This window comes from Danio rerio, chromosome 11, assembly GCF_052040795.2.
Source record: "Danio rerio strain M-AB ecotype USA chromosome 11, GRCz13ab, whole genome shotgun sequence".
Classification (NCBI taxonomy): Eukaryota; Metazoa; Chordata; class Actinopteri; order Cypriniformes; family Danionidae; genus Danio; species Danio rerio.
The window spans coordinates 40741428-40765760 of NC_141031.1; the positions used below are offsets into that span (position 1 = coordinate 40741428).

Sequence of the window (24333 nt, forward strand, 5' to 3'; positions counted from 1 at the left end):
AAGAGCAAATCCATCGATGCGCAGCTCCACAAGTCCCGATCTGAGCAAGCCAGTAATGACAGTGACGAAGAAAAAAAACTTCACCAATTGACGAAAGTGAAGGCCAAACTTTGATGCGTATTAAGAAATTAATTGTGGAAAAAAACGCAGTACAATTTGGAATCAGTAAAGCAGTGATGCTTTGTTCTCTCTCCCTTCTTCAAAAAAGAAAAAGGAAATATTAAGTTCATCCAATCAACTGCACTGAGAGACTCTCGAAATTAATTTCTTCAAATCAGTGGTGTTTTTTTATATTTATAATACTTGCTCATTTTAATATTAATAATACGTGCAAAAATCTTCTATAAATGAAGACATGTAGTACATCAAAGGTATTGACGCATATGCCAGGTAGGCTTGGGCGGTATCAAAATTTTGATACCGCCAAACCTCCTCCCTATTTTACCTCGGTATCTGCTATTACTGTGCATAATAAAAAATATTATGATGTAAGGCTCAGACTGCGTCACCAAAATGTTGGCTTGTGCCTAAACCATTCAAAAACTGAATACTGTATATGCGACCTTTGGTTCTGCGCGGGACGCTCTCTCTCATTCACACACACATAGAGAGAGCACCAAGCGACACACAGCTTTACGCTCTCTCTCATACACACACACACAGCACCCCCGCGGATGCGCTCATGCTCACTTGCTCGGGAGCGATATTTTTTTTACCACATGCCTGCTCCCGTGCTTTATTTGGAAATTTATTCCTGCACCGCAAGAAATCTGGTCGGGTCCTGCGGTACAGGAGTGGGAATTCAAACATCTAGTGTGTATTTACCACGTCTCCCTTCTCGTTCGGTCTAAATCGGAAATACTGCCAAACTGCAGGTCACATGGTGCGCGACTCGCCTTACCTCACCTCTCTCTCTCTCTCCTCCTCACTGTCCTGTGATGACAATCACGCATACGCATTTGAAGTCATTAAACAAATACTATTTATTATTTAATACTTGCTTCCTATTTAAGTGCATTGTTTTTATGACGGTATAACAGTATTGAAACTGACACTGTTGCTATTTTTAGATCTCGCAGTATACGATATTATCGCCCAAGCCTAGTGCCAGGCAATAGCAGTGGTTCTCAACCATCCACGACATTTTTTCTGTATATTCAGCACTTTGTCATGAAGTACTCAGTGCTGCAAGTGAAAGCATTTTAGATTTAATTTTTCTAAACACTCCTTACAGATGCAAAAACAGCCAATCCATTTTTATATCAACAGACTAAAGTTTTAGAGGCAGTGTAAATGTGTTTGACAACCTGAGGTTGAATGCATTTTTTATTGTGAAAACATTTCTGGTGAAAATGTCGGACTCAAGTGTGTATTTTATTTTCACAACAAGTTCCACAATGTATTCCTTTACTGTCAGATGGGTCATAAAATATCTCTAGCACTTTAAGTCATGCTGACTGTAGTTCTCCCGCTGAGCTGTCACACCATTTTTAAAAGCGGGAAGTCCTTAAGAGCTCACATACAAAAGCAGCTCTTTCTGCACCCTGTTAGGAAGTACCCATCTCAGGGTTCCCACTGCCAAAATACTTTCCCAAGTATTAACAGCAGTTGTCGCAGTAGAGAAAACCTGTTTCGAAGCAGCCCATGAGAACGTGTCAGCACCTCAGACATGACTGTTTGTCTTAAGCCTTTGGACTGAAGACCGGGGACTCGTCCGGGATCAGATCATATACTTGGGATCGAGCCAAGCGCTTTATTTGTGCATCACAAGACGGGGAGGGATAAACGTATCTCTCTTGACCTTGTCTAAGGTTTCCTTTCTCTCTCACCCTTTCACTCTTCAGGCTTCTTAGGAGAGGGTGATGTTGTGACACAAGCCATTCATGATGCCCAGCAGCTGTTGCGTGGAGGACAGGGCTCAACGGGCCGAGAGAGGGACAACAACACAAGGCTGGTGAGTCCACGTCTTAGCGCGCACAAACCAATATGCTCTCACATACTCCACACCCCAGTTTTTCAAGGTTTCTCAGCGGCACCTGGGGCTCGCTGTTTGTCACCATTGGTCAGGCTTCAAGGCTGGAGCATTGGGGCAAGTAGCCATTAATGATCCGCTCTTGAAACACCCACTGCAGAAACTCCTTTTTCGGCAGTATAGCCCACAAAGCACACACAAACAGACTCGGGGACAGTTCCTTTCTCAGAACCATAGGTGCTCCAAATATAAGTATGTAAATGACCCAACAATTATTACAGACTGCACTGTATAATAATATTAATGCAATCCATTTCACATGAGCTACAGACTTTAATACGTGCAATCTCATTGTGACACTTCATTTATTATTTTTACAGTTTTCATGACATGTTCTACATATTTTTGACTAACTTCAAGCAGCACTCTATAATTTTGTCTCATGCTTGTATATGATTTAGACCAGTCATTTCATTTTCTTCGACTATATTGTAAACTTTTTCTGAGTTTAGATTTGAAAAAAATTAATTATTCAATGTTTCTCTCGCTCTTGCGACGCGCACAGTCGAAAGCAGGCTTAAGTAAAAAGGTAATGCAAAAAGGCATACAAGCTTTATAAAGTGAAAGTAAAAGTTGAATCCCGGAAATTTAATCAAATTTAAAATCCGGGCCGGACTTATTTTTTAAGTACCAAAAAGGCGCGTCTCTGTGGGTCTTGCGAGCATGTGAGACTGTCTGTGGGAGTGTTGACAGGTCTCGTGCACACAGAACGAAACGAGTAAACAAGAGAAGATTTCCCACTACTTAATCAATCGTGGATGTTTGGTTATTGAGCAGATACATAAAAAACAAATTAATAAAATTAAACGGATGTTAATAACAGTAAAAAGACATGAAATAAAAAAAAAATGTCACTAAATATAGTTGGCCGGCTGTTATTTAACCTGAGCAGCCAGCCCAAGTAAAGTCTATGTATGGCAAGCACTGTGTTATGATTGTTTTAAAATGAATCACCTTTTTTGTTTCTTTCTTTGTTAGTAAAACAAAGTTAGGTGTTTAACCACATATTTAGCTTAATTACAATCTGAGACATAATTTAAGACCATCTTAAGACTTATTTTAGCTGTAACAACTTGTCATAAGTTTGCTGTTTAAAAATAAAAGCTCAAGTGCATTTATATTTGTTCTTTAGTGACAATATATTTTGCTTTGGCAGTAAACTTCAGTATTTTGAGAAGCAACAAGCAATAATTTTGCATTAAAACTACTGACAAGTCTTAATTTAATACAAAATTGTGTACAAAATGTGGGATACTGATTTGTAAACAGTGTTATATTCAAATCAAGACATGACAGTAGGTATAGCACAAAATGTATTACTTGTTGCATCTCAAAATACTGACGTTTACTGCCACAAAACATAACAAAATATAGTCACTAAAGAACAATTAAGTGTAATCAAGCTTTTATTTTTTAATAAGTTTTTACAGCTCAAATAAAGTATATATATATATATATATATATATATATATATATATATATATATATATATATATATATATATATATATATATATATATATATATTTGTATGTATACACACACGTTTAAAAACTTTGGCTCATAAGACAGAAAGACAATTTAAGAGTCTAGCGTCACTCCTGTTTAGTTAAGACCATTTCATACAAAATAAAAGCAAATCTCAAGAAATTAACAAGCTAGTCTGAAGATAACTAGGAAATACTAGAAATAGGATCACACTGTTTGGAATAAATGTTATAGACCTTATTTCAAGACATTATTTTCTCATCTAAGCCTTCTTATTTCAAGAAGTCCAAGTACAATTATCTTACTGCACTCACTGGCTGATAATAAGTCTCATTTCCAGTCAGTATCTTCTTAAATGACTAATTTCTCATATTTTGATGGTCATTTTTTTGCAATACCCCTCTTTCAGAACACCCACTGTGTTACAGGAGAAGAGGGCCGGTCAGGGTCAGCAATGGATATTGGTTTACAGACGTTCATGATATCAACTAAACAAGGGCCACATTCCCCTTTCAGCCAAGAACAGCTGCTATTGGAGTCTTAGCACAATGTTCACTTGTTTGTATACGTGGCGATTGTGGAATAGTCTCTGTAGACACCTGTTTCGACAACCACTTTGTTGGTCCTTTTGAGTTCAGTTTAACCGCAGGGAGATATGACAGTGATTTTCGCCTTTGTTGTCGGCTGGCTTTTCAAGCATTCCACTTAAACCTGTTTTTACAGCTTGACACTTGTTAAAAAAAACTGTCTTGAGTATGCTGGTAGACACGGACAACAATACCGAGTCATTTAAAAGAGAGAATAGTAGAGTTCATTTATGTCTGAATTTCAAAATTAGATTTAACAAGCGCTAAAATGTCCCCGGGGCCCTATGTGCTTCTCAGCATAGGTGTGGCTGAGACGCTTTTGTATGTTGACCAGCTTCTGTAGCAACAATGCCAACTTATTCAATCGCTGTGCCAAATAAATGAATGCCATGATGCCATTTATGCCTGTCTTATTTAAGATCTGTCTTTTGTCTGATCCTAAGGAGGCATCTCGAGACCGGATGGATGATGGTCATAGTCGGACAAATGAAGACCACCACAGCAGTGATTCTGAGGGTATGTATCAGTCAAGATGGCCGACTAGTGTATTTAGATTAGTTTAATTTTTTTGAAACACATCCTCATGGTTCCCACGCTTCTTGAAAGTATTTGAATTTCAGATATATAGATCAGAGGTGCTTAACCCTGTTCCTGGAGATCTACCTACCTGCAAATTTCAGTTGCAAACCTGATCAAACACACCTGTCTGTCATTATCTAGTGCTGTTTCCGGGGTCCGTTCTTCGTACGTGGATTACTCAGTTAGCTGGATTTGGATATTGATGATTTGACATGATCCAGGATCGTTTCGTTCTTCAAAGCTGATCCGAGAGTTGTTGTCATGGCAACAGATCTGCTAGGTCAAACCTGATCGGGAGCAGGTTCAATTCATATAAACAGGATTAGATCGGCTCAGTTCAAGCAAAGATAATACAGAAAGTATGTTCCGAATTCTGATATTTTCTTACAGTAGTAGTTATATACACTTGGGAAAGTGGTACATATTTTTTAACTATATATATAAAGTTATAGTTATTAATAAAATAAATAAAGTTATACATATTAATAAAACTTATGCAATCTGCACCCTTGAAATGAAAGTACAAAGACTGCCACCTGGTGGTGCAAAGAGAAAACTTATTGATATGAACTTTTTAGATCGCTTTAGTACAAATTGTGTATAATAGGAATGCACAATATGTGACTTTTTTTAAAAGCAATAATACATTTATGCAGTCATAAACATGTTTTGATAGTTAATATGCCAGTGATTTGATGCTTCACAAAAGTTACAGACGCCTTTACCAATATGAAAAACGCTTTTGTAAACAACCAGTTATTCTTTACACCGATTAAAAAAACGGCTACAATAATAGAGAAAATCTTTTCTAAATGTAGAACTAAATACACTGATTTGCATTGAAATACATGATGAATACTCTTGTCTTGACACATGAAAGTGTAAAGCCTGCAGCTCACAACAAATGTGAAAGGTTGTCGTGTGTCATATTTAACAAACCGTTTACTGCTAATTTAATGTAATTTTGCTCACATGGATAATTGAATATTAATCAGATGATGTCATTACGCTGCTGTGCCGTCAGCCAATCGTTGCATTGCTGATCATGATTTCGAGGATCGATAGATCTGTCCTTCACAACACACGCAGCGATTTCAGATCAGTTAATCCAGACATTCTAATCTGATTCGCGAACTTGTTTGAAGAACCAAATTAGCGAGAGATCCGTTATCAAGATTAAAAGATCCAGGATCTGCCAAATCATCTTAGATCATTTAAGCGAGGTACGAAGAACGAACCCCAGGTCTTATTTAATTGGTTCAGGTGTGTTTGATAATGGTGGGCAAAGCAAGGCTTTATGAAGCACTGAAACGGTCAAAGCAAATGTGTGAAAGTTATGAATTGTTTTGAAACCAGTCTCTACAGTGACACCTAGTGGTCATTTTTTTATGTATTGCTCGGCTTTAGCAAAAAAATAGTTGAGCAAATTGAGGTACTAAACCCCAGGTTGTAGAGTTGACGCTTCAAATGATTTAGTGAAGAGGTGAGTTGCAGAGATAATGGGCTCGACTACAGGCTGATGCAGCTACAGATGTTCGTTTTTAAATGCTCTGTTTATGTAACATGTTTTGTTTTAACATTGGTCTGACATCCGAATCAACAGTTTGCGAATAAATATGTCTTGTTTTGGTCATAAAAAGTAACATTATTAAAATACATCAAGCCATAATTTTAAAGTATTTCTAAGTCAGGATTTGAACTCTGACCACACGCACGCTCCACTAGGCTACATGAGATATACGTTTTTTCCAACCCTGTCAGCCAAACGCAGATTCACCAGGTCTCGAAGCTCTTCTGAAATGACCGATGCTTTGAATCTAGTTTGAATCGCTTTCGTCACGTGACCTGGGGTTTCAAATCACTATAGTCACATGACTAAAGTGTGTTGAAACACCAGGTCACATGACTAAAGCGATTCGAACACTTTAATCATGTGACCTGGTGTTTCGATACACTTTAGTCACGTGACCTGGTGTTTCGAAACACTTATACACGTGACCTGGGTGTTTCGAATCACCTCAGTCACATGACCTGGGTGTTTCAGATCATGCTTTGGTGTAGTGTTTCGAAACACTTGCGATTCGGGATCTCATCACTGTGTTGAAAAGTCAGTTTCACGTCAGCCATTCCTTGTTTTTGATCAGGGTTGGAGCTGTACTTTGCGGGAAGGTAGATCTCCAGGAAGATGGCTGAGCAGCCCTGATATAGATTCAAAAAAAGTACTAAAACAAAAAAGTAAAAAGTACTAAAAAGTACTTAAAAACAAGCATCGGTCCTTGAAAGTGCTTGAACTATAATTGAAGTAAAAACTGTTTGTAGTGGAATGTTAACAATTGTACCGAGCAGCAGACAAAAACATGAATAAATAAATTGAACTCCAACTGCATTTGAATATAACCAGAATTAAATTTAACATATTTTATTAAAAGTCTTTGGACACGACTGTTTAAAAGGTCAACCTTTTTGAAAACTACTCTGACATTTATGTAAATTTTAACTGTAAGTGAATTGTTACAGAAAGTGCAATAAAGACTTTCATGGCACTATCTGCTGGGGCATGAAATACAAAGACGCTTGATTTAAAATTAGTGGTGCTCTTAAAAGTCTATGAAAATCCTTGAATCTGGTGTTTTATGACAGTGTGGGAACCCTATATCCAAATCTATACACTGCAAGCACACTGCTTTTCCTCTTTGTAGTCCAAATATCTGAAAATGCTCAGATCAAAAAGCATTTTCTGGACAAGTAAAACGTTTGGTCTGATTTTCAGAAATAATATGTTTAAATTAAGTGAATTTTTCAAGCCCAAAACTAGATTATTGTTGGCAGATTGTTTAGCTGAGGAAAAACTCTCAGAAATCTGACTTATAATTTCTGTAAATAAAACAGTATTTTTTACTTGTCTAAAAAATGCTTCTTGACTTAGGAACTTGGTAGATAGTTGGACTAGAAACAAGACAAAAACTCTAAGTAAGAAAGGCTTTTATTTCCAATGTAGCCTTTCGCTATGGCTTCGTATCTTGAATGATGGTGTGTCATCTTAAAATAGATCCCTGCATTGTGTTCTGTTCTTTTGAGAAACTGTTTCAGTCTTACATAAACACCTCCTGAAACATGACCATCTCAGGATCCCGTCATCCCAATCTAATTATACATGGCTACAAGTGAAGACCCATTGGCTGACTAGTCACTTAAGGAAACACTTGTAATATGTGATTTCGATATAGTGTGTCACTAGTAATAATTAAATTAGGTTGATCACACGTATTTCAGCTTTGTGTGTGTTTTTTTCCTTGATCAAATAAACAATTGCCTTATGAATGGGTGTGAATTTATGACCGTTTCAACTACAATAAAAAATCTCTTTGGCATGCAACAAACACAGATGCCACCTGCCTGTGTAATTGCATTTGGCTGTGGGGCGTGTAGTCAAACAAAAGGAAGTTATGTGTGTCTAGACTGATTGTTTTGTTTTTAATCTTGTTGTTCCCAACAGGGCAGATGGCAATCTCTGGGGTGGGAAGCTTTGGTGAATCCCGAACTCCCTCTTCTGGCCACATCAAACGTCCCATGAACGCCTTCATGGTGTGGGCCAAAGACGAAAGGCGACGTATCCTGCAGGCGTTCCCTGACATGCACAACTCCAGTATCAGCAAGATCCTCGGTAAGAGAGATGCAAGCTGCTGCTGCTTTTAATGAACAATTTGGCTGTGGCAAGGCATTTATCATTTATTTGTAGTAATGGACTGTATATATGTTGCGCTAATATGATCCGATCACTGCTGTATTTTAAATTAATGTTCATGTTGCGGTGGCTCAGTGGTTAGCACTGTCGCCTCATAGCAAGAAGGTCACTGGTTCAAGTCCCAGCTGAGTCAGTTGGCGTTTCCGTGTGGAGTTTAAAATTCTCCCCATGTTGGTGTGGGTTTCCCCCCACAGACTTGCGCTATAGGTGAATTGGGTAAGCTAAATTGGCTATAATGTATAAGTGCGTGTGTGAATGCGAGAGTGTATGGGTGTTTCCCAGAAATGGGCTGTGGCTGGAAGGACATCCGTTTCGTAAAACATATATCGGAATAGCTAGTCGTGGTTCATTTCGCTGTGGAGACCTGTTTCTCCTTTCTGATTGGCCAACATGGCTGGGTTCACACCAAACACGGTAGGCACAAATGAGGCAAATTCTGTACGTTTGTGCCATTACGTGTCACGTATCTCATGTCGTTCGCACTGTGAGACTGTAATATGCCTCTGTTCTCATGTTTGCATTGATTTATATGCAATTTATTTACAAAAATACTTAATTCCACGTTTGAATCCAGCACAAGTGGCATTAAATCTGCCTGTCGGTTCGGCATGTCCATAATATGTATGCATCACTGTGCATTTTTGCGTTTTTTTTAATGTGAACTGAGATTTTCTATTTATAATAATTTTTTTGGTGGTTTTCAGCTTTATTTGATAGGAAAGTAGAGAGTATTGACAGGAAAGCGTGGGGAGCAGAGAGAGGGGAAGGATCGGCATAGGACCGCGAGGTGGGAATCGAACTCGGGTCACCGTGAACAGCGGAGTGCACGTGTCGACGCACTAACCACTACAGCCGACTTATTTATTTTTTTAAACGAAAGCGGAAAAAACTTAATTTATAATAATACCTGTGTACACTACCTGCCTAATATGTTATTGTTGATCCCAGTTGTAAGAGCAATAAATATTAACTTCTAGTCGATCATTTGGAAAAGTGGCATTAGGTCGATTTTATTAATTTTTTCTCAATGAATCATCTGTTGAACTGCATCCCAATCATCACAAATACTGCAGAAGACCTCTTAGAACTCGCATGGACCCAAGATTCTCACAGAAATCGGTCAAGTGAAGGAAAAATCATGGTTTGGGGTTACATTCAGTATGAGGATCGTGCGAGAGATCTAAAGAGTGGATGGCAACAACAACAGCCTGAGGTTTCAAGACATTTGTGCTTCCCATTACATTACAAACCACAGGAGAGGGCAAAATCTTCAGCAGGATAGCACTCCTCCTCATACTTCTACCTCCACAACAAAGTTCCTGAAAGCAAAGGAAGTCAAGGTGCTCCAGGATTGGCCAGCCCAGTCAGTAGACATGAACATTATTGAGCATGTCTGGAGTAAGATGATGGAGGCATTGAAGATGAATCCAAAGAATCTTGATGAACTCTGGGAGTCCTGTAAGAACGCTTTCTTTGCCATTCCAGATGACTTTATTAATAAATTATTTGAGTCATTGCAGAGATGTATGGATGCAGTCCTCCAAGCTCATGGGAGTCAGACACAATATTCATTCTTTGTTTACTGCACCATGACTTTATATTCTATACTGTACATTATTTCTGACAAGACTTTTGTCTAAGCAAAGTCAGACCTTAATTCTAATTAAATAATTAAAAATCAAGGCATGATCATATTTTATTTTGGTTAAAATAGGTGTAATCTAGAGGTCTTTGCCTTTCATATAGGCCACTTCTGATACCAAATGATCAACTAGAAGTCAAGTTATTATTTGTTGTTCCTAAAACTTGGATAGATGACAAAATCAAAGAAAGATCAATTCATTTTAACCTATTTTTTCTAAAGTTAAGACAATAAATATTTTTTACTTTACTGGAAAATGCTTCTTGATTAAAAAATGTCTAGAAATTTAGAGTAGAAACAAGACAAACTGTTTTTTGCAGTGGACATAAATGATTGATGCAAGATGTGAGAAGTCATTTTAATTTGCATACTGTACTTGGTCTTAAACGACGATAATTAACATACTTTAAATAGTTTTCTTGAGAAAGAATGAAATCTGTTGCTGCCAAATTCTTTTTACTAGAGTTTCCATCAGCAAAATGAAGTCTCTAGTGACTAATGCCTCTAATCCTTCCTCTTTGTGGATTCTGAAGCACCTGTTCTGTCAACATTGTCCTCATTGTTGTCTTTTTTTCATCCCTAACCCCTTTATCTTCCTGCCTGAGATCAGTTGTTTATTGTTGGGTTGGGACGGGGGGTTATGGGAAAGGTGGGTTCATTATGCTCACAGCTAATCCTACAGTAGTGTCACTCTGTAAAACACGCCTGTATTTTCAAACATGTCACTTGCTGATGTCCTCTGGGGGGGGGGGTGAAAAAAAGGTCATAGCAGGGCACATTCAGCCACCTGGCTCCTGGGGTGACAGGAAAACAACACCCAGAACTTCAGCCCCTTCATCCCTTGCTGCACCTCTGCCTTCCTCAGTTCTTTCCTTTCACAAAACACTCGCATTCCATTCCATTGTGGTGACACTGACACCCACCTGATTCAATTTTTTTCTCTTGAACATCGCCTGCAGCTCCTTCTGGTACACACCTATGTTTCTTTCAGTTTCTTGCCTTTTTAGCCTGCAGCACATTTACTGAAATGCAGCATTGCACGCATGCAGTCAATAAGCCAAATTCTTCCAATGTCAATGATTCTCAGCGTGTAGCCAATTAGGTCAGTCAGTTCTTCAGTTTAACTGATTGTTTTTGTTTCCTTTACATTTGCATTTCTTTTTCTTTCACCATATATTAAATCACTTCCTTGTCCTCGTGGAATTTCAACTCTCACCGACTCGGTGTGTTTTTCAGTGGTATTTGTGCAATTTTCAATGTAGGCAAAAGTATGTACAGTATATACTTCCTTATCATGATCTGGTTTGACTTGGATTTACAGAATAACAATGCACTCTTCATTTTTGCTGTTTGTTCAAACTTATCTTATTTAAAATGAGCTGTAAAGAACAATTCCTTCGTTTTTTTTGGAGACAACGTAATCATTTTTTCAAGTAATAAATTCAAGTGGGTTTAATTTACCAATAATGTCAAGACTGCATGATTTTAGCCCTGATTTTGACTTGCCGACAAGTTTTGAGAAATCGCAGATAAATGCCTGAAATCACTGGCAAATCGCTCCTCGTTCATGTAACAATCACGCAGTGTGAACGATCAAAGAAGCTGAGAGAATTGCCAATGAGTCGCCGACACCCCTGAGATATTTGATATCTGGACTTGTTGACGAATAAATCATGCCGTATGAAATGTGTTCTGATTGAAAATAACATCTGCGATTACCTACAGTACAGCCAATGAGAGAGCAGCATTCATTACTGGGTATCTGCAAGCCAGCGGCAGGTTGGGGAGAAGTTAAAAGAGCTAGTGAGAAAAAAGTAATGAAAAACTAGTGGAAATTTGGCAGGAGCACCTGTGCCTTTATGATGTGTCATCTGAACAATACCACAACACAGTCGTTAAAGAAAAAAAGTTGATGAGAAATTGCTAATTCCCTTCAAATTCTTGGTGAGCAAAATAAGTACATTTTCTACCCCACTAAAAGCTTCTTTCTCATTATATAATTAATAACAAAAGTTATACTACGTCACCTCACGTTGTTTCCAAGTCACTTCTTGGGTGTGTGGGTTTGTGTCACGATTTAGATTTTAAATCAAAATCGATCGAAATTTATGCTCAATTTTGATTATTAAATCAAAAAATAGAATCGTCGATGCTGCCACGCCCCCATGTCACGTCAGCTTGGCTTGCCAAGCGGGAAAAAAACAGGCTTGTTGAAGTGCTTGTTAAACTGCAGAAGCAGGAGACCCGTCAACAGAGCTTAAACCCTCTCCTCTTTCAATGAAGACGCCGGTGTGTAAGCATTTTGTATTTCCTGTAAGTTATGTTCACAACGTTCGTGTTGTCGACAAAAAAAACACAGTTTTGCAAGCTCTGCTATGTACGGTTCGTCCGATAGACAACACCGGCATCGCGATCCTCCGCCCGCCCCCGTTGCATATCCGCTCGCGAAAAGTACACACTCAGTCCCTGTTCTTTGTTTTTAAATGGCATTTTAGAACGACAACGATTTGACATCCACAGTGGCGTGTAGCATTTCTGAGCAACCCCATGCAGGTCAGGTAGTTTAAACGGTAGGCTACAAATAATTAATTGGTCATTTATTAATTATTCATAATCGAAAATCGAATTGAACCGTGCCTTTAGAATCGAAAATGTAATCGAATCGAGGATTTGGAGGATCGTGTCACCCTTAGTGTGTTTCTGTGTGTGTGTGTTTGGTTGTGAGACGTAGTTTGTGGATCAAGACAGTGTTGTCGGTGATTCTTCCTATTGTAAAGTCATGCAGTGTGAAACCCCACTGCTGCCAATCCATCTTGCAGTGTGAACACTGCACCGACAAAACCCCATATGGAGTGTGAAAACATCTGCGCAACTACATTGAAAATCTTGCAGTCCGAACTGGGCATAAGTTAGCTTAATCAATTTGTGTTGGAAAAACATGAAGGAATTGTGTGGAACACTGCATTTTTTACATTGTGTTTAAAAAAACCTGAAGTATTTCCTTCATGTTCTTATAGTCAAATGTAGTCAAAACTCTGTTTACATTGAGATGTGAAATAATAATAATAATAATAAAGTAATGCATGCCATACTAGAGGTTGGTGATGTTACTTTGTAAAAGGACAATATGGCCCTGATGCCCACCATAGTTATTTTGGTTGTCAAATACTCGTATGTGTGCACATGACGTCTCCATTTGCACAAAATAACACTTTTGTTGTTCGCACAGCAACGATGATAATGACATTGTTTACAAAAGTCTGCACTTCTGCATTTTGTGGTCCTCAAAACACTTCATTTAAATGAATATAAATCACAAATTAAATTGAAAATCATAACTAAAAGGCAGTGTTAGGGTAACACATTACAAGTAATGCGAGTTACGGAATAATATTACTTTTACGAGTAAAGTGGTTGCTGAATTAAAATTAAAGTAGTCACAAAGAATCACACAATGAGAGAATGATTCAATATTTTGAACGCATCGAAGAAAAGGAAAAGGGGATTATAGTCACAATGGACAGTGATTTTACTTAAGACAAATAGTACAAAAGTAGCAAACGTATTGCTTTAAACTTTCAATAATCTGTATGTACACAGCATGTAGAGCTCTGGGGTCAGGAAGTTCTCAGATAACATTATCCTAAAAAAAAATGTATTGCTTAAAGGATTAAAGGTAAATGTAGATGTACATTAAACATCGCATTGTTAATTGCAGAGCTCCTCTATTAAAAAAACTATCAAATATAAAAGTATTTAAGTCCTGATTGAGATCAAGCATCAGCCAGGTAATAAGCTACATACCTTAAAACAATTACTTACCCTACTGTTATGCCTGTCTACTCCTGCTTTAGGTTCCCGGTGGAAGTCCATGTCCAATCAGGAGAAGCAGCCGTACTATGAGGAGCAGGCCAGATTGAGTCGGCAACACCTGGAACGTTACCCAGATTACAAATACAAACCAAGGCCAAAGCGCACCTGTATTGTAGAGGGCAGACGACTGCGGGTGGGAGAGTACAAGGCCATGATGAAGAGCCGAAGACAGGAGCAACGAGTATCATACCCTCCAAGGTGAAGCCCACAAACAAACTCAACATGACTTCATTTGTATTTGGTCTTAGTATTGTCCAAGGTATTGATATTCTGATGCATATTCATACTGAAATATTTGATATCACCTTTTCAATAAAGAAAGATACTAAAGACACTAATAAATATGACCTTCATAGGCTGAATGAAGCTTTCTATAGTGATTATAGTTCACCACAGTCTGTGATACTTTTACTTTGTTCATTTATTCAGAGTTTTCTCGCAGCTGATGTTGTGGTTTTAGATATATCAAATAACTTCAAAACACAACACCTGTCTTTTGAAAAGACCATTTTAAGAGAAATTAAAGAGCTGGAGAATAACCTTTAAGTAACAGCAGGCGTTAACTTTAATCAGTAACCAAAGATGAATTACTGTTAGACCCACTTGAAGAATCATACGCACTGTTCTCATCTGTGTTTGTTAAGCTGTTTTTTGCGTTATTGGTTATTTCTATAAATATGCTCGTAGTTTATTCTTTATGGTAAAAAATCTACTTTTCAAGCTGTTTGGACAGATCTGTGTGTTGGTATAGTGTATAGACCGTCATACTGGGGTGATATGAACACACCCAGCCCTTTTTTTTCAATTTAACTACAAAAAAAAAAGGGTCGGCCAATTGGAGCTGTTTTCAAATCGATCGCACCATTACGTAGGTGTGCGATCCCCCCGCCCACCGAATTGATTGACAGCTGCGCGCATTAACATGTTCCGGTAGTCACCTGTATATGTCAACAAGACCAGGCAGACATACGCAAAGCAACCAGGAATAAAAGCTCTGTTCTGTTCGCTAGGATCAGCAATCCTCATCAAATGTGATTAAGAGTAAGTTTCACATGTTTAAAGTGTTTTAAAACAGAGTATGTGTGTAATTAATTACAGCGTTTTACTTCAGCTTTACTTCATCAGCACAGCCGCGTGTCAGAACAATTATAAAAGAAGACGCTTCAATACCGGTTTGTGAAAGTTAAATCAGGTTTATTTTGTACATTAGCATAACAGATATCCACACAGTACTTGAGGTTAGCCTTAACTAAGCTACGCGTCTGTCTGTCTGTCTGTCTGCCTGCCTGCCTGTCTGTGTGTGTGTGTGTGTCATCTGCGGTGTGTGTGTGTGCGCGCGCACGCGTTAACTTTGTAACGATATTATGTGTGACTCAATGCAACTTCACAATACTGATTAGTAAAGGTTAGTTCTTACTGTAGTATCTCACAAACGCTACGTGAGACCTTCTTCCTTTAAGTCTGTCTGTTGTCTGACAAGCTGAGGGAGGAGGCATGTAGAAAGAGTAGGCGGGAAAAACTCGTCTTAAAGGCGCAGTACGACAAAACCACCCCCTGCTGGAAATCAGTATAAAACAGCATCTTGTAAAAGGTGTAATGAAAAATCTGATGGGTATTTTGATCTGAAACTTTATATACACATTCTAGAGACGCAAAAGACTTATATTAAATCTGAAAAAAGGGGTAACCTAGGTGCCCTTTAAACATTGTACAATTTCATAATTTATTAGTTTAAAACAATGAGAGCAAAATTGATAAAAATTTTATATTATTTATAGATTTTTTATTTTTATTTATACAGTTGAAATCAGATTAGCCCCCTGTGAATTTTTTTATTTTAAATATTTCCCGAATGATGTTTAACAGAGCAAGGAATGTATTACCAGTGTATATCATGTATTCCTGCAGTCAATCAGAGCAGCAGTTGCCGTACCCACCCAGTGAAGGACAGTACCCTACCACACCTGTGTCCATGAGCACCCTGCCCCTGCACCCTGCCCTCCTGGAGCACTACCTGCCACGGGGTCTGGAGCCTCCGCAGGGTCGAGTCAGCGAGACGAGGGAGAGCGCCAGGCCAAGACAACCCTACAGCGAAGGAGAGGAGAGCGACGCTGGAGAACGCAGTGAAGGAGAGCTCGTAGTCCTCACGGACTAAGAAGAAACAACAGAAAAACCATTGGAGGACAGATAATAACGGTGGTGTCCAAATAATGGTGTAGCTCAGTGTTTTCCAGTCCAGTTATGAAGCTGTCCTTGCAAGCAGGTTTTAACTCTACCTGATAGGTCATTTTCAGATTGTAAGGAAGACAGAAGGCACGTATAGAGCTTAATTTTGGGCATGTTTAGACCAGGCATCTATGAAATGTCTTGATTATAGTCTGCAGAACTTTTTCAGTCTGCATAATTCACTGTATTGGCGTCAGATCTTTCAGAACTGTGGAGCAGAGTAGTTTTTAATTCATTGAATGCCACTGCGCTTATCATGAAGTAAATGGCTAACACTCTAGTTTAGGTCACAATTCATGGTATTAACAAACCATTCGCTAACGCTACTAGCTTAATGAACTGCTAATTAGCTATTTATTAATAGTTGGTAGGGTTGAAGTTGGGTTTAGGTTTAAGGTAGGATTAGGGATGCAGAATCTGATCATCCTTGACCCTTTTGTGGGATGTAAACAAAATCAATGTTCCCAACGTATTTCCTGTTTTACATTTTTAATTTCTATAGCCTCCGAAAATCCAAAAAGAGCCACACATTGATAAATAATGCTATGATAGCTGTTTAACATTAAGTTATAATGGAATTGCCTTTTGTTACAGTTATGAAACATAGGGCTGGACGATTAAACGAAAAGTAATCAACATTCAGAATCTATAAACGATAAATTTTTTCAACTACTTTCCGTGTGTAAAGTCACAGAACCCTACTCTGTTAACACTTCAGTGTTGAGCACAGAATATTGTCTGTTACAGCCGTCACGCGGTCGTATACCCTTCGCCGTGACTGATGCCGACGCTGAGCTCTCAAAAAAATGTAACCCATGTTGCCAGATATTGCTGACGTTTTCCAGCCCAAAAGCGGTCCAAAACTCACCAAAACACACAAAAAGCCCAAAATATTAGATTATTATTTAATTTAATTTTAATTTATTTAAATCAAAATGAACCCAGTTACTTTACTGTCATGTTTTTTTAACCTTACAGCAACCAACACCAGCAGTCACAGAACCACAACATAAGCGGATCACTTTGAAACACTTATGTTAGAGGATGTTTTACTTTCATCCTATTCGGCGTTTGAATTTTTTTTAACATAATTATGTGCTGCTTGTCGATCAGACAACATTTCTTTGTTTGTTCTTGCTGTCAATTGTGGAAAAAAATGATCGATAAAAGTGTCATGATGAAGCGCTGCGAGTTTAACTGCAGGCGCTGTGTCATGCTCATGCATGCGAACGGGAGTGAGATTTGTCCGGGAGTCAGATTTTGATACAGCACACCACCTCTTGCGGGTGGGCCCACACGATTTGTGCTATGCACTGGTCACTACTAACTGAATGGAGCAGCGCACAGTTATATTTTGTTGTATAAGTTGCATATAAAAGTTGCTTTTCAAAACCGCCCAAATTATGTCAACCCACCTATGCTATTTTTTACACGCACCGGCCAATCTGGCAACACTGAATGTAACTGCACGTCGCGACGATGCATAGCGGAAGCTCTATGATTTGGTCAGCTTGGTAACGTTGATGAGTGTGGACGGCAGTGAGTGGGCAAAAAATAAATAAAAGAATCATTCAATAATCATTTTAAGAGTTAAAATGTTCAGTTAATCGAAATTTAGATTTTAGGCCAAATCGCCCAGCCCTAATGAAATAGTTTGACAACGAGCAGGAAATGTTCATGGGCCAATAACATGACCACATTGAAATGGTCTCAAACAGCTGTCCAAACTCCATCCTGGAGGGCTGGTGTCCTGCATATTTTAGTTCCAACCCCAATTAAACACACCTGAACAAGCTAATCAAGCTCTTTCTATGTATACAAGAATCATCAAGGAAGGTGTGTTAAAAGAGGTTGGAGCTAAACTATGCAGGACAGCGGCCCTCTGGGACAGAGTTTGGACACCCCTGATCTATAACTACTAATGAACAGTTAACATCTCTATAGTTGGTAGGTAATAAGCCAGTAGTTCATTGATTGAGTGGTGACCCAAACCAAAGTGTTACCAAGTAAATGTTATTCACGAAGTATATAAGAAACAGCTCTTCTAAAAGGGGTACAGACAAGTGTATTCACTGTTGTCTTACTCCAAGTTTCACATTTTTCATTGTGACGAATGATTGGTGATAATTGAAAAGAACAGTTCATCCAGAAATGAGATCTCTCTTTTTTTATTTGGTTTAACTGTTTCTTTAAGTAGCCAATGCATGGAAAGCTCCAAATCGTTAGCCATAGAAAAAAAAAAATGAAAGCTTCTGTGTATTATTATGCTGTGTCACCAGGGTTTTCCTGCAAAGTTTCCTGTTAAGACTGTGCCAAGGTACTTTCCAGAGCTCAAGGCCTGAGCAAATTAAAAAAAGGAAAACGAGTGGACTTGAGGGGAAAAAAGGAAGGAACATTGCTGAACTCCTTGTCCAGTTTATATTATCTAGATATCAGATAATGAGGATTAGAGGCTGTTGTGTTAGATTGAAGCAGCCGCCCCTTTAAGACTTTAAGAGATGGACTGCTGGCGTCCTCTGCTGTTTGAGTCTGGGTACTGCACTTAAAATGTTTTCCCTAGGTCAATCTAAATTTTTTATTTGGTGCAAAATAATCACTCGAAATGCACTTTTATCATCTAATATATATACACTTTCAGACCCTAATAACACAGAACTTTTTTCAAAGTAGAATTTTGCACTTGATGTACATATGCAAATGATTTCTACTATTTACTTTGCGAAAGATATGTGAATAATGCCCTTTAAATTTCTCCCTTTTTTAATCTTTTGGTTTACTTTTCTATTTTAGTGTGTTTGTATATAAGAGTGAGTTTGTGTTGGAAAAAAAATTGTAGGAAAAAAAAAAAACCCTTGAGTTATCATTCCAGCAGTTCTTTTGACTGGGTCCATTTTATTGGGCTGCTGTCATTTTACGGTTGAGCTGAAATGTAAACATTTTGTTAAACTATAAACATCTATATTTTGAAGAAAACGATTTTAGAAATTTGCAAGTGAGTGGACTTTTGTGAAAAACTTGGAAGAAAATTATAAAAATGTAAATAACAGGATACAAAATACAGATTGCATTTTATCTGTAGAATGAAAAAAAAGATTTGCAATCTGAACAACTGTTGCAAAACCAGCTGTTGTAAAATATAGATATAGAATTTATTTTGTTTATAAAAGTGTATAATTTAAAGGTGTACATGTTTTTCCCTGTATGTTGCATTTTTCCAAGCAAGTTTTGTGGTTTGTTTTTGAAGCATAAATAAAAATGTTATGTTTACTTCTATGGCTGTTTTTTATTTATGAGCAATTTATCAGGATGTGTCAACTTGGAATGATAAGGTTCTGGCAGCGTTTTAAATAATTTTGAGATATTGAGCTTTAAAGTTTTTATGTTTCATATAGCAAACAATGTGTGTGACTGTTCTCTTTCATATATTAACATGACAGAGATCCTAAATGTACTCTAAATATTAATGATCAAAGTTTTCTTACATTTGCAAATTGGGGTAAAACAAAAACGGTAAATGCAGAACCTTAATTCTGATTTTGCAATTGAATTATAGATTCTATCTGGCTGGTTATTCATTGAAGCATTACTTTTCAAGAAATACAAACAAAAATTATATCATTTGGTGTTGTAACAATATGTTAATTTTTTGCTTTCTATAACATTTATTTCATCTTTTAGGATGATTTATTTATTTTTTGTACAAATTAAGCATACAAGGTTGTGCTTAATATTTTGTCCAGTGCATATGGTAATTTTATCTAATTAAGTTAATATTTATAAAATTTTATGCTGTATATGAACTATTGAATTATATTTAATTATATACCCCATGAATTAAATAAAGTATTTGTCCCATCAAGGCTTAATATTAAATTTAAAGACTTAAAAAAACAATGAGCAAATGGGTTTTATAAACACTGAAAACCGTTTCACTTACCATATACACAGAAATAAAAATATTTTACATTAAATATAGACTATTTTTAATATTCGTTTCCTTTTCAACAATGTAAAATTTAACATTCATCTCAAAATCAAAACATGCTTCTTAATCATCACATTTACACACTTTTTATGTGGTGTGGCATTATTTAGTCGACCCTGATTTTGTATGTCTCTCTGGTCTTTCCCACTGTCAATGTAGCAGTCTGGTGAAATAACAAAGATCAGCTGAGAAAGAATCTTAAACTAGAGTTCCACCAAAGAGCATAGAATCACCAAGAGGCGACACTCAAATGCAATTTGGAAAACAGCCACTAGATGGCGCGGCGTTCATTTTAGAATGAAAATTCTAGTACAGTGATCACCAAACTTGTTACTGGAGGGCCGCTGTCCTGCAGATTTTAGCTCCAACCCTAATCAAACACACCTGAACAAGCTAATCAAGGTCTTACTATGTATACTTGAAACATCCAGGCAGGTGTGAGGCAAGTTGGAGCTAAATTCTGCAGGGACACCGGCTCTCCAGGACCGAGATTGGTGCCCCCTGCTCTAGTAGAACAAGAGCATATTATAAGTATGTAAAATAAACTATTAAAAGTGCTGATGATTGTCATAGTGTGTTGTTTTGTCGTCTGTCAGGATGTACCTCAGCTTTAATTCGCTTTTTAAGTATATAAGTAAAAAACAAAGCAGCTGCTTGTCATAGCGACAGCAATAAGCGGCGGAATCCGGGGCTGCTGCTGGGCGCTGCTGTTGTAATGGAAAGAGTGTCACCTCTTGGTCATTCTAAGCTCTTTGGTTGCACTTTGTAGATAAACCGTTTTTGTTTTTTGAAATAAAAAGTCTTCAAATGTAAACAACTTATAAATAAAGTCACATAGCGTAAACGAGTTGTCATTTAATAAAAATATGTGGGGAAAACTCAATTTTTCCAAAAATGTGACCGAGGGTCACGTGTCAATTATTAATCAAAGTAATAATATCTTATTGTTTGTAATATACCAGTAAAAATTCTGCCCTTGATAAAAAAACACTTATTGTTATAAATAACGATAAAACCAGCCAGTGCAATGGTTTATTACAGTAGCACGTGTGCAATAAAAATGTCCGTTTATGATTGTGTTTACAAACAGATAAAGTAAAAGTGTGTCACTGAAATCCTCTTTAAAACATCCAGTGTTTGAAATCAGATCTGGTTTCATATCACAGAACGAGGAAGAAACCAAACTTTTATAATTTTCAATACAGTGATAAAGGCAAGGTCAGTGGACGGTTGCAACAAGACTTCATTCAGGAAAAAAAGTTGCTTTTTTTTTTTTTTTTGTTTTTGGAATGTTCAGAAAAATTTCTCATACTTTCTCGTTTGTTTTTGTGAAACATTATTCCTTCGTATAATTTCAATCACTATTTTCTTAGCTTTAAATTGGTAAAAGCATTAAAGCTATTGTATCTCCCTAGCATAGACAATTTAATCAGAGTTGACAGAGTTGTGACATGCTGTTGAAACTCTCCAATTACTGAATTCATTTAAAAGCTACCATGTTAACAATGTACAATATTGCCTTTATCACAGTTTCAATGGAATTTAATTTGAAAAATGAATGAATTATTGTTTCATTAATTCATTCATTCATTTCAAAGTAGTTTAGTAAAGTTTCAGATTTTCAGTAAAAAATGTTCGATTTTTTTCGGGCTGATAATTGGTTGTTGCTTGTTTTTGTATTAGTCTGTATTTAAAAATTTACATTTAGTCTGCTTACTAAAAAAAATTAAAGCAAAATCCAACCTGATGTCTTAATTATTATTATAATTTTTTTTTGCATTTTAATGAATGTTAAAACCGCCCCCCTGCCCGAGGTCAGCTGCAACGTTTGACTTTAAGTTTAAATTCTGTATATATTATCATATACATACAGCCATTATGTCCAATAGGTGTGGGTTTATTATATTAAAATGTTGGGTTTCCACAAAAAAACCTTCTAGCTACTTTATGCTTATAAGATACAACGAATGGCTTAAAAAATTATCCAAATATTATCACAAGTGTTTATTATGTTAATATTTGATTCATTATTCAGTTTCTATAATCTTTATCCATACATTATTTGGCTAAATAACGTTAATAATATTACCGGCAAATATAAACACGTCATGTGAACTAGACATTGGTTTTCGTTGTACCTGTAGATCACAGTTGACAGTCACAGATACGTCTTGAATTCTTCTCAAAAGCAAAATACAAAACAAAACAAAACAAGACGTTAACCTACGTAGCGACACTGTAAATGTTACAGTTGCTTACTAACCAAGCTTACAGAGAAACTTTGCGCTCTACCTGTTAAAACATCGTGTTTCTTGCGGAAGAACATTGTAGCCGGATCTCACTTAAATGCTGGGTTACTCCGCAGGCAGTACCAACAGGTCTAAAATAGTCCAAACATAAAGACTTATTATAAGACAAAACCATCGCTTAAAGATGGATTCATCGTGTTTTTTTCTCATTAGATATATGTGTAATTGTAATAATTATATACCGTGGCTAGACCGAATGTTCTGTATGTTGTATTTTTCTTTTTAGCAGAAGCATATGACTTGCAGAAAACTGGTCCCTGCACATTAACGTACATACTATATCACAGTTTCATCTTGAATTATTCGTAAAAGAAAAATACAAAGCGACGTTAGCCTACATAGCGACACTGTAAATGTTTCAGTTGTATTAAACATACCATGACTCCAGCAATAGTATTACATTATTCTTATCTTACGTTAGATTTTACAAACCAGGCCTAGAAACGTGGCGCTCAAGTCACACTGTGGACTGGGTTACTCCGCAGGCAGCAACAGGTCTAAAACAGTCCTAACGTTAAGACTTATCGCTTAAAGATGACGCATTCTTTCTCATTACATATATGTGTAATTGTAATAATTATATACTGTGGGTAGAATGAATGTTTTGTTGTTTATTTTATGTTAGCAGACGCTTGTTTTCAGCTAATCGCACACCTGTATCTCTGACTGACTAGCAGTAAAATAGTCCCTGCACAAAAGCATTGAGGATGTTGCTCTGCATTGTGCTTGTTTGATTCCGGAAATCCTTAATAATAGTCTTCCTGTGCTTATAACGGGACTGAATGCAGGTCAACACCGTCCACAGGAGACAGGCAAAAGTTCAACGAGGAAACTCAAGTGTTTGACCGGAAAATTGGCGATACACTTCGGGTCAACAGAGGCTCCATCCTCGTTTGATATGCAAGTTACTCCAGAGGTGAAACAAAATGGAGTATGCGGTATGCAGTGGATAGGGGACAGGGATTTCACAAAATGTTTTTTTATTATACTTTTGGTTACAATTTTGACGATGATTGTACTTTAACCATTAAACATAATTAAGGTTTAGATTTGTTTTTCTCCACTGTCTAATTTAAAGGGGTAGTTTAAATTAGAATGCACCCTTAAAACTTACACCCAAAAATGTAAGTTTACTCACCCTCAAATGGTTCCAAATCTAGTAGTTTCTATCTACTGTTGGACACAAAATATGTTTTGCTGAAAGCAAAGAACCATTGGGGCCCCCGACCAATGCCAAGAAGCCTATATTAATCATTTAGCTCTTTTATTCACTTTCTATCATATGTTGATTAAGATAAAGTTGGTTTTCACTCATTCATTCAGTGACAACTTGTTACACACTCCCTGTATTGTTTACCTCGGCACTTTGAATATTCAGTCTGAAATAACCTGCAAGTGTGACCTGAAAACAACATTAACACGGTTTATTTGACTGTAAACAATGTTGGACTTTGAGTCATTGGCTGCTAATATGATTTCGCTGTTTAGAGTTTGCAAATAATACTTTTATTAATTAAATTATATTATTAAGGAGAAACCCCGAATAAAAAAAACAAATTTACCACTATCATATGTTGTAATATCGGTCTATAATCATTAAGGTTTTTATGGTATTACTTCTTTTTAAAACGTGGGGTCCCCCATAAATAATGGAACTTTTCTGTCGTGCACATGCACATTTTAAAATCTAATATGCTAATTAACTGTACATATAGTTAGTTTGTGAAGTTGTTTTAATATTTGTGAGTTTATAGTATAAAATTTTACATTAATAATGTAAGAAGGTTCCACTTAAAATATATTTTTAACAGTTTATTTTCAAAAATAAATAAATCTAGAGGAAAAAAATAACTTAGGGCCTACTTAAT

At 37.0% G+C, this 24333-nt stretch overlaps 1 protein-coding gene and 1 long non-coding RNA gene across 12 annotated transcripts in view; one reads left to right on the forward strand and one right to left on the reverse strand.

Moving 5' to 3' along the window:
• The window catches only part of LOC147834890 (uncharacterized), a 28480-nt gene extending 12384 nt beyond the window's left edge, over positions 1-16096 (reverse strand). Inside the window, exons 1-2 of the long non-coding RNA XR_015503000.1 lie at positions 15634-16096; positions 13895-14654 (exon numbers count right to left, since the gene is read on the reverse strand). This is a non-coding gene — a long non-coding RNA (uncharacterized LOC147834890). The remainder of the gene's footprint in view (positions 1-13894; positions 14655-15633) is intronic.
• The window catches only part of sox13 (SRY-box transcription factor 13), a 69942-nt gene extending 50498 nt beyond the window's left edge, over positions 1-19444 (forward strand). For 4 of the 11 annotated variants that reach the window (XR_015501973.1, XR_015501974.1, XR_015501972.1 and 1 more), the window contains exons 10-15: positions 1845-1954; positions 4550-4622; positions 8182-8349; positions 13927-14143; positions 15854-17891; positions 18047-19441. Coding sequence is in view for 7 of the 11 variants with exons in the window: in NM_001442728.1 (NP_001429657.1) it covers positions 1845-1954; positions 4550-4622; positions 8182-8349; positions 13927-14143; positions 15854-16100 (815 nt within the window). In the remaining 4 variants the exon portion in view is untranslated. 11 annotated transcript variants of the gene reach the window in all.
• The last annotated feature ends 4889 nt before the right edge of the window (positions 19445-24333 follow it).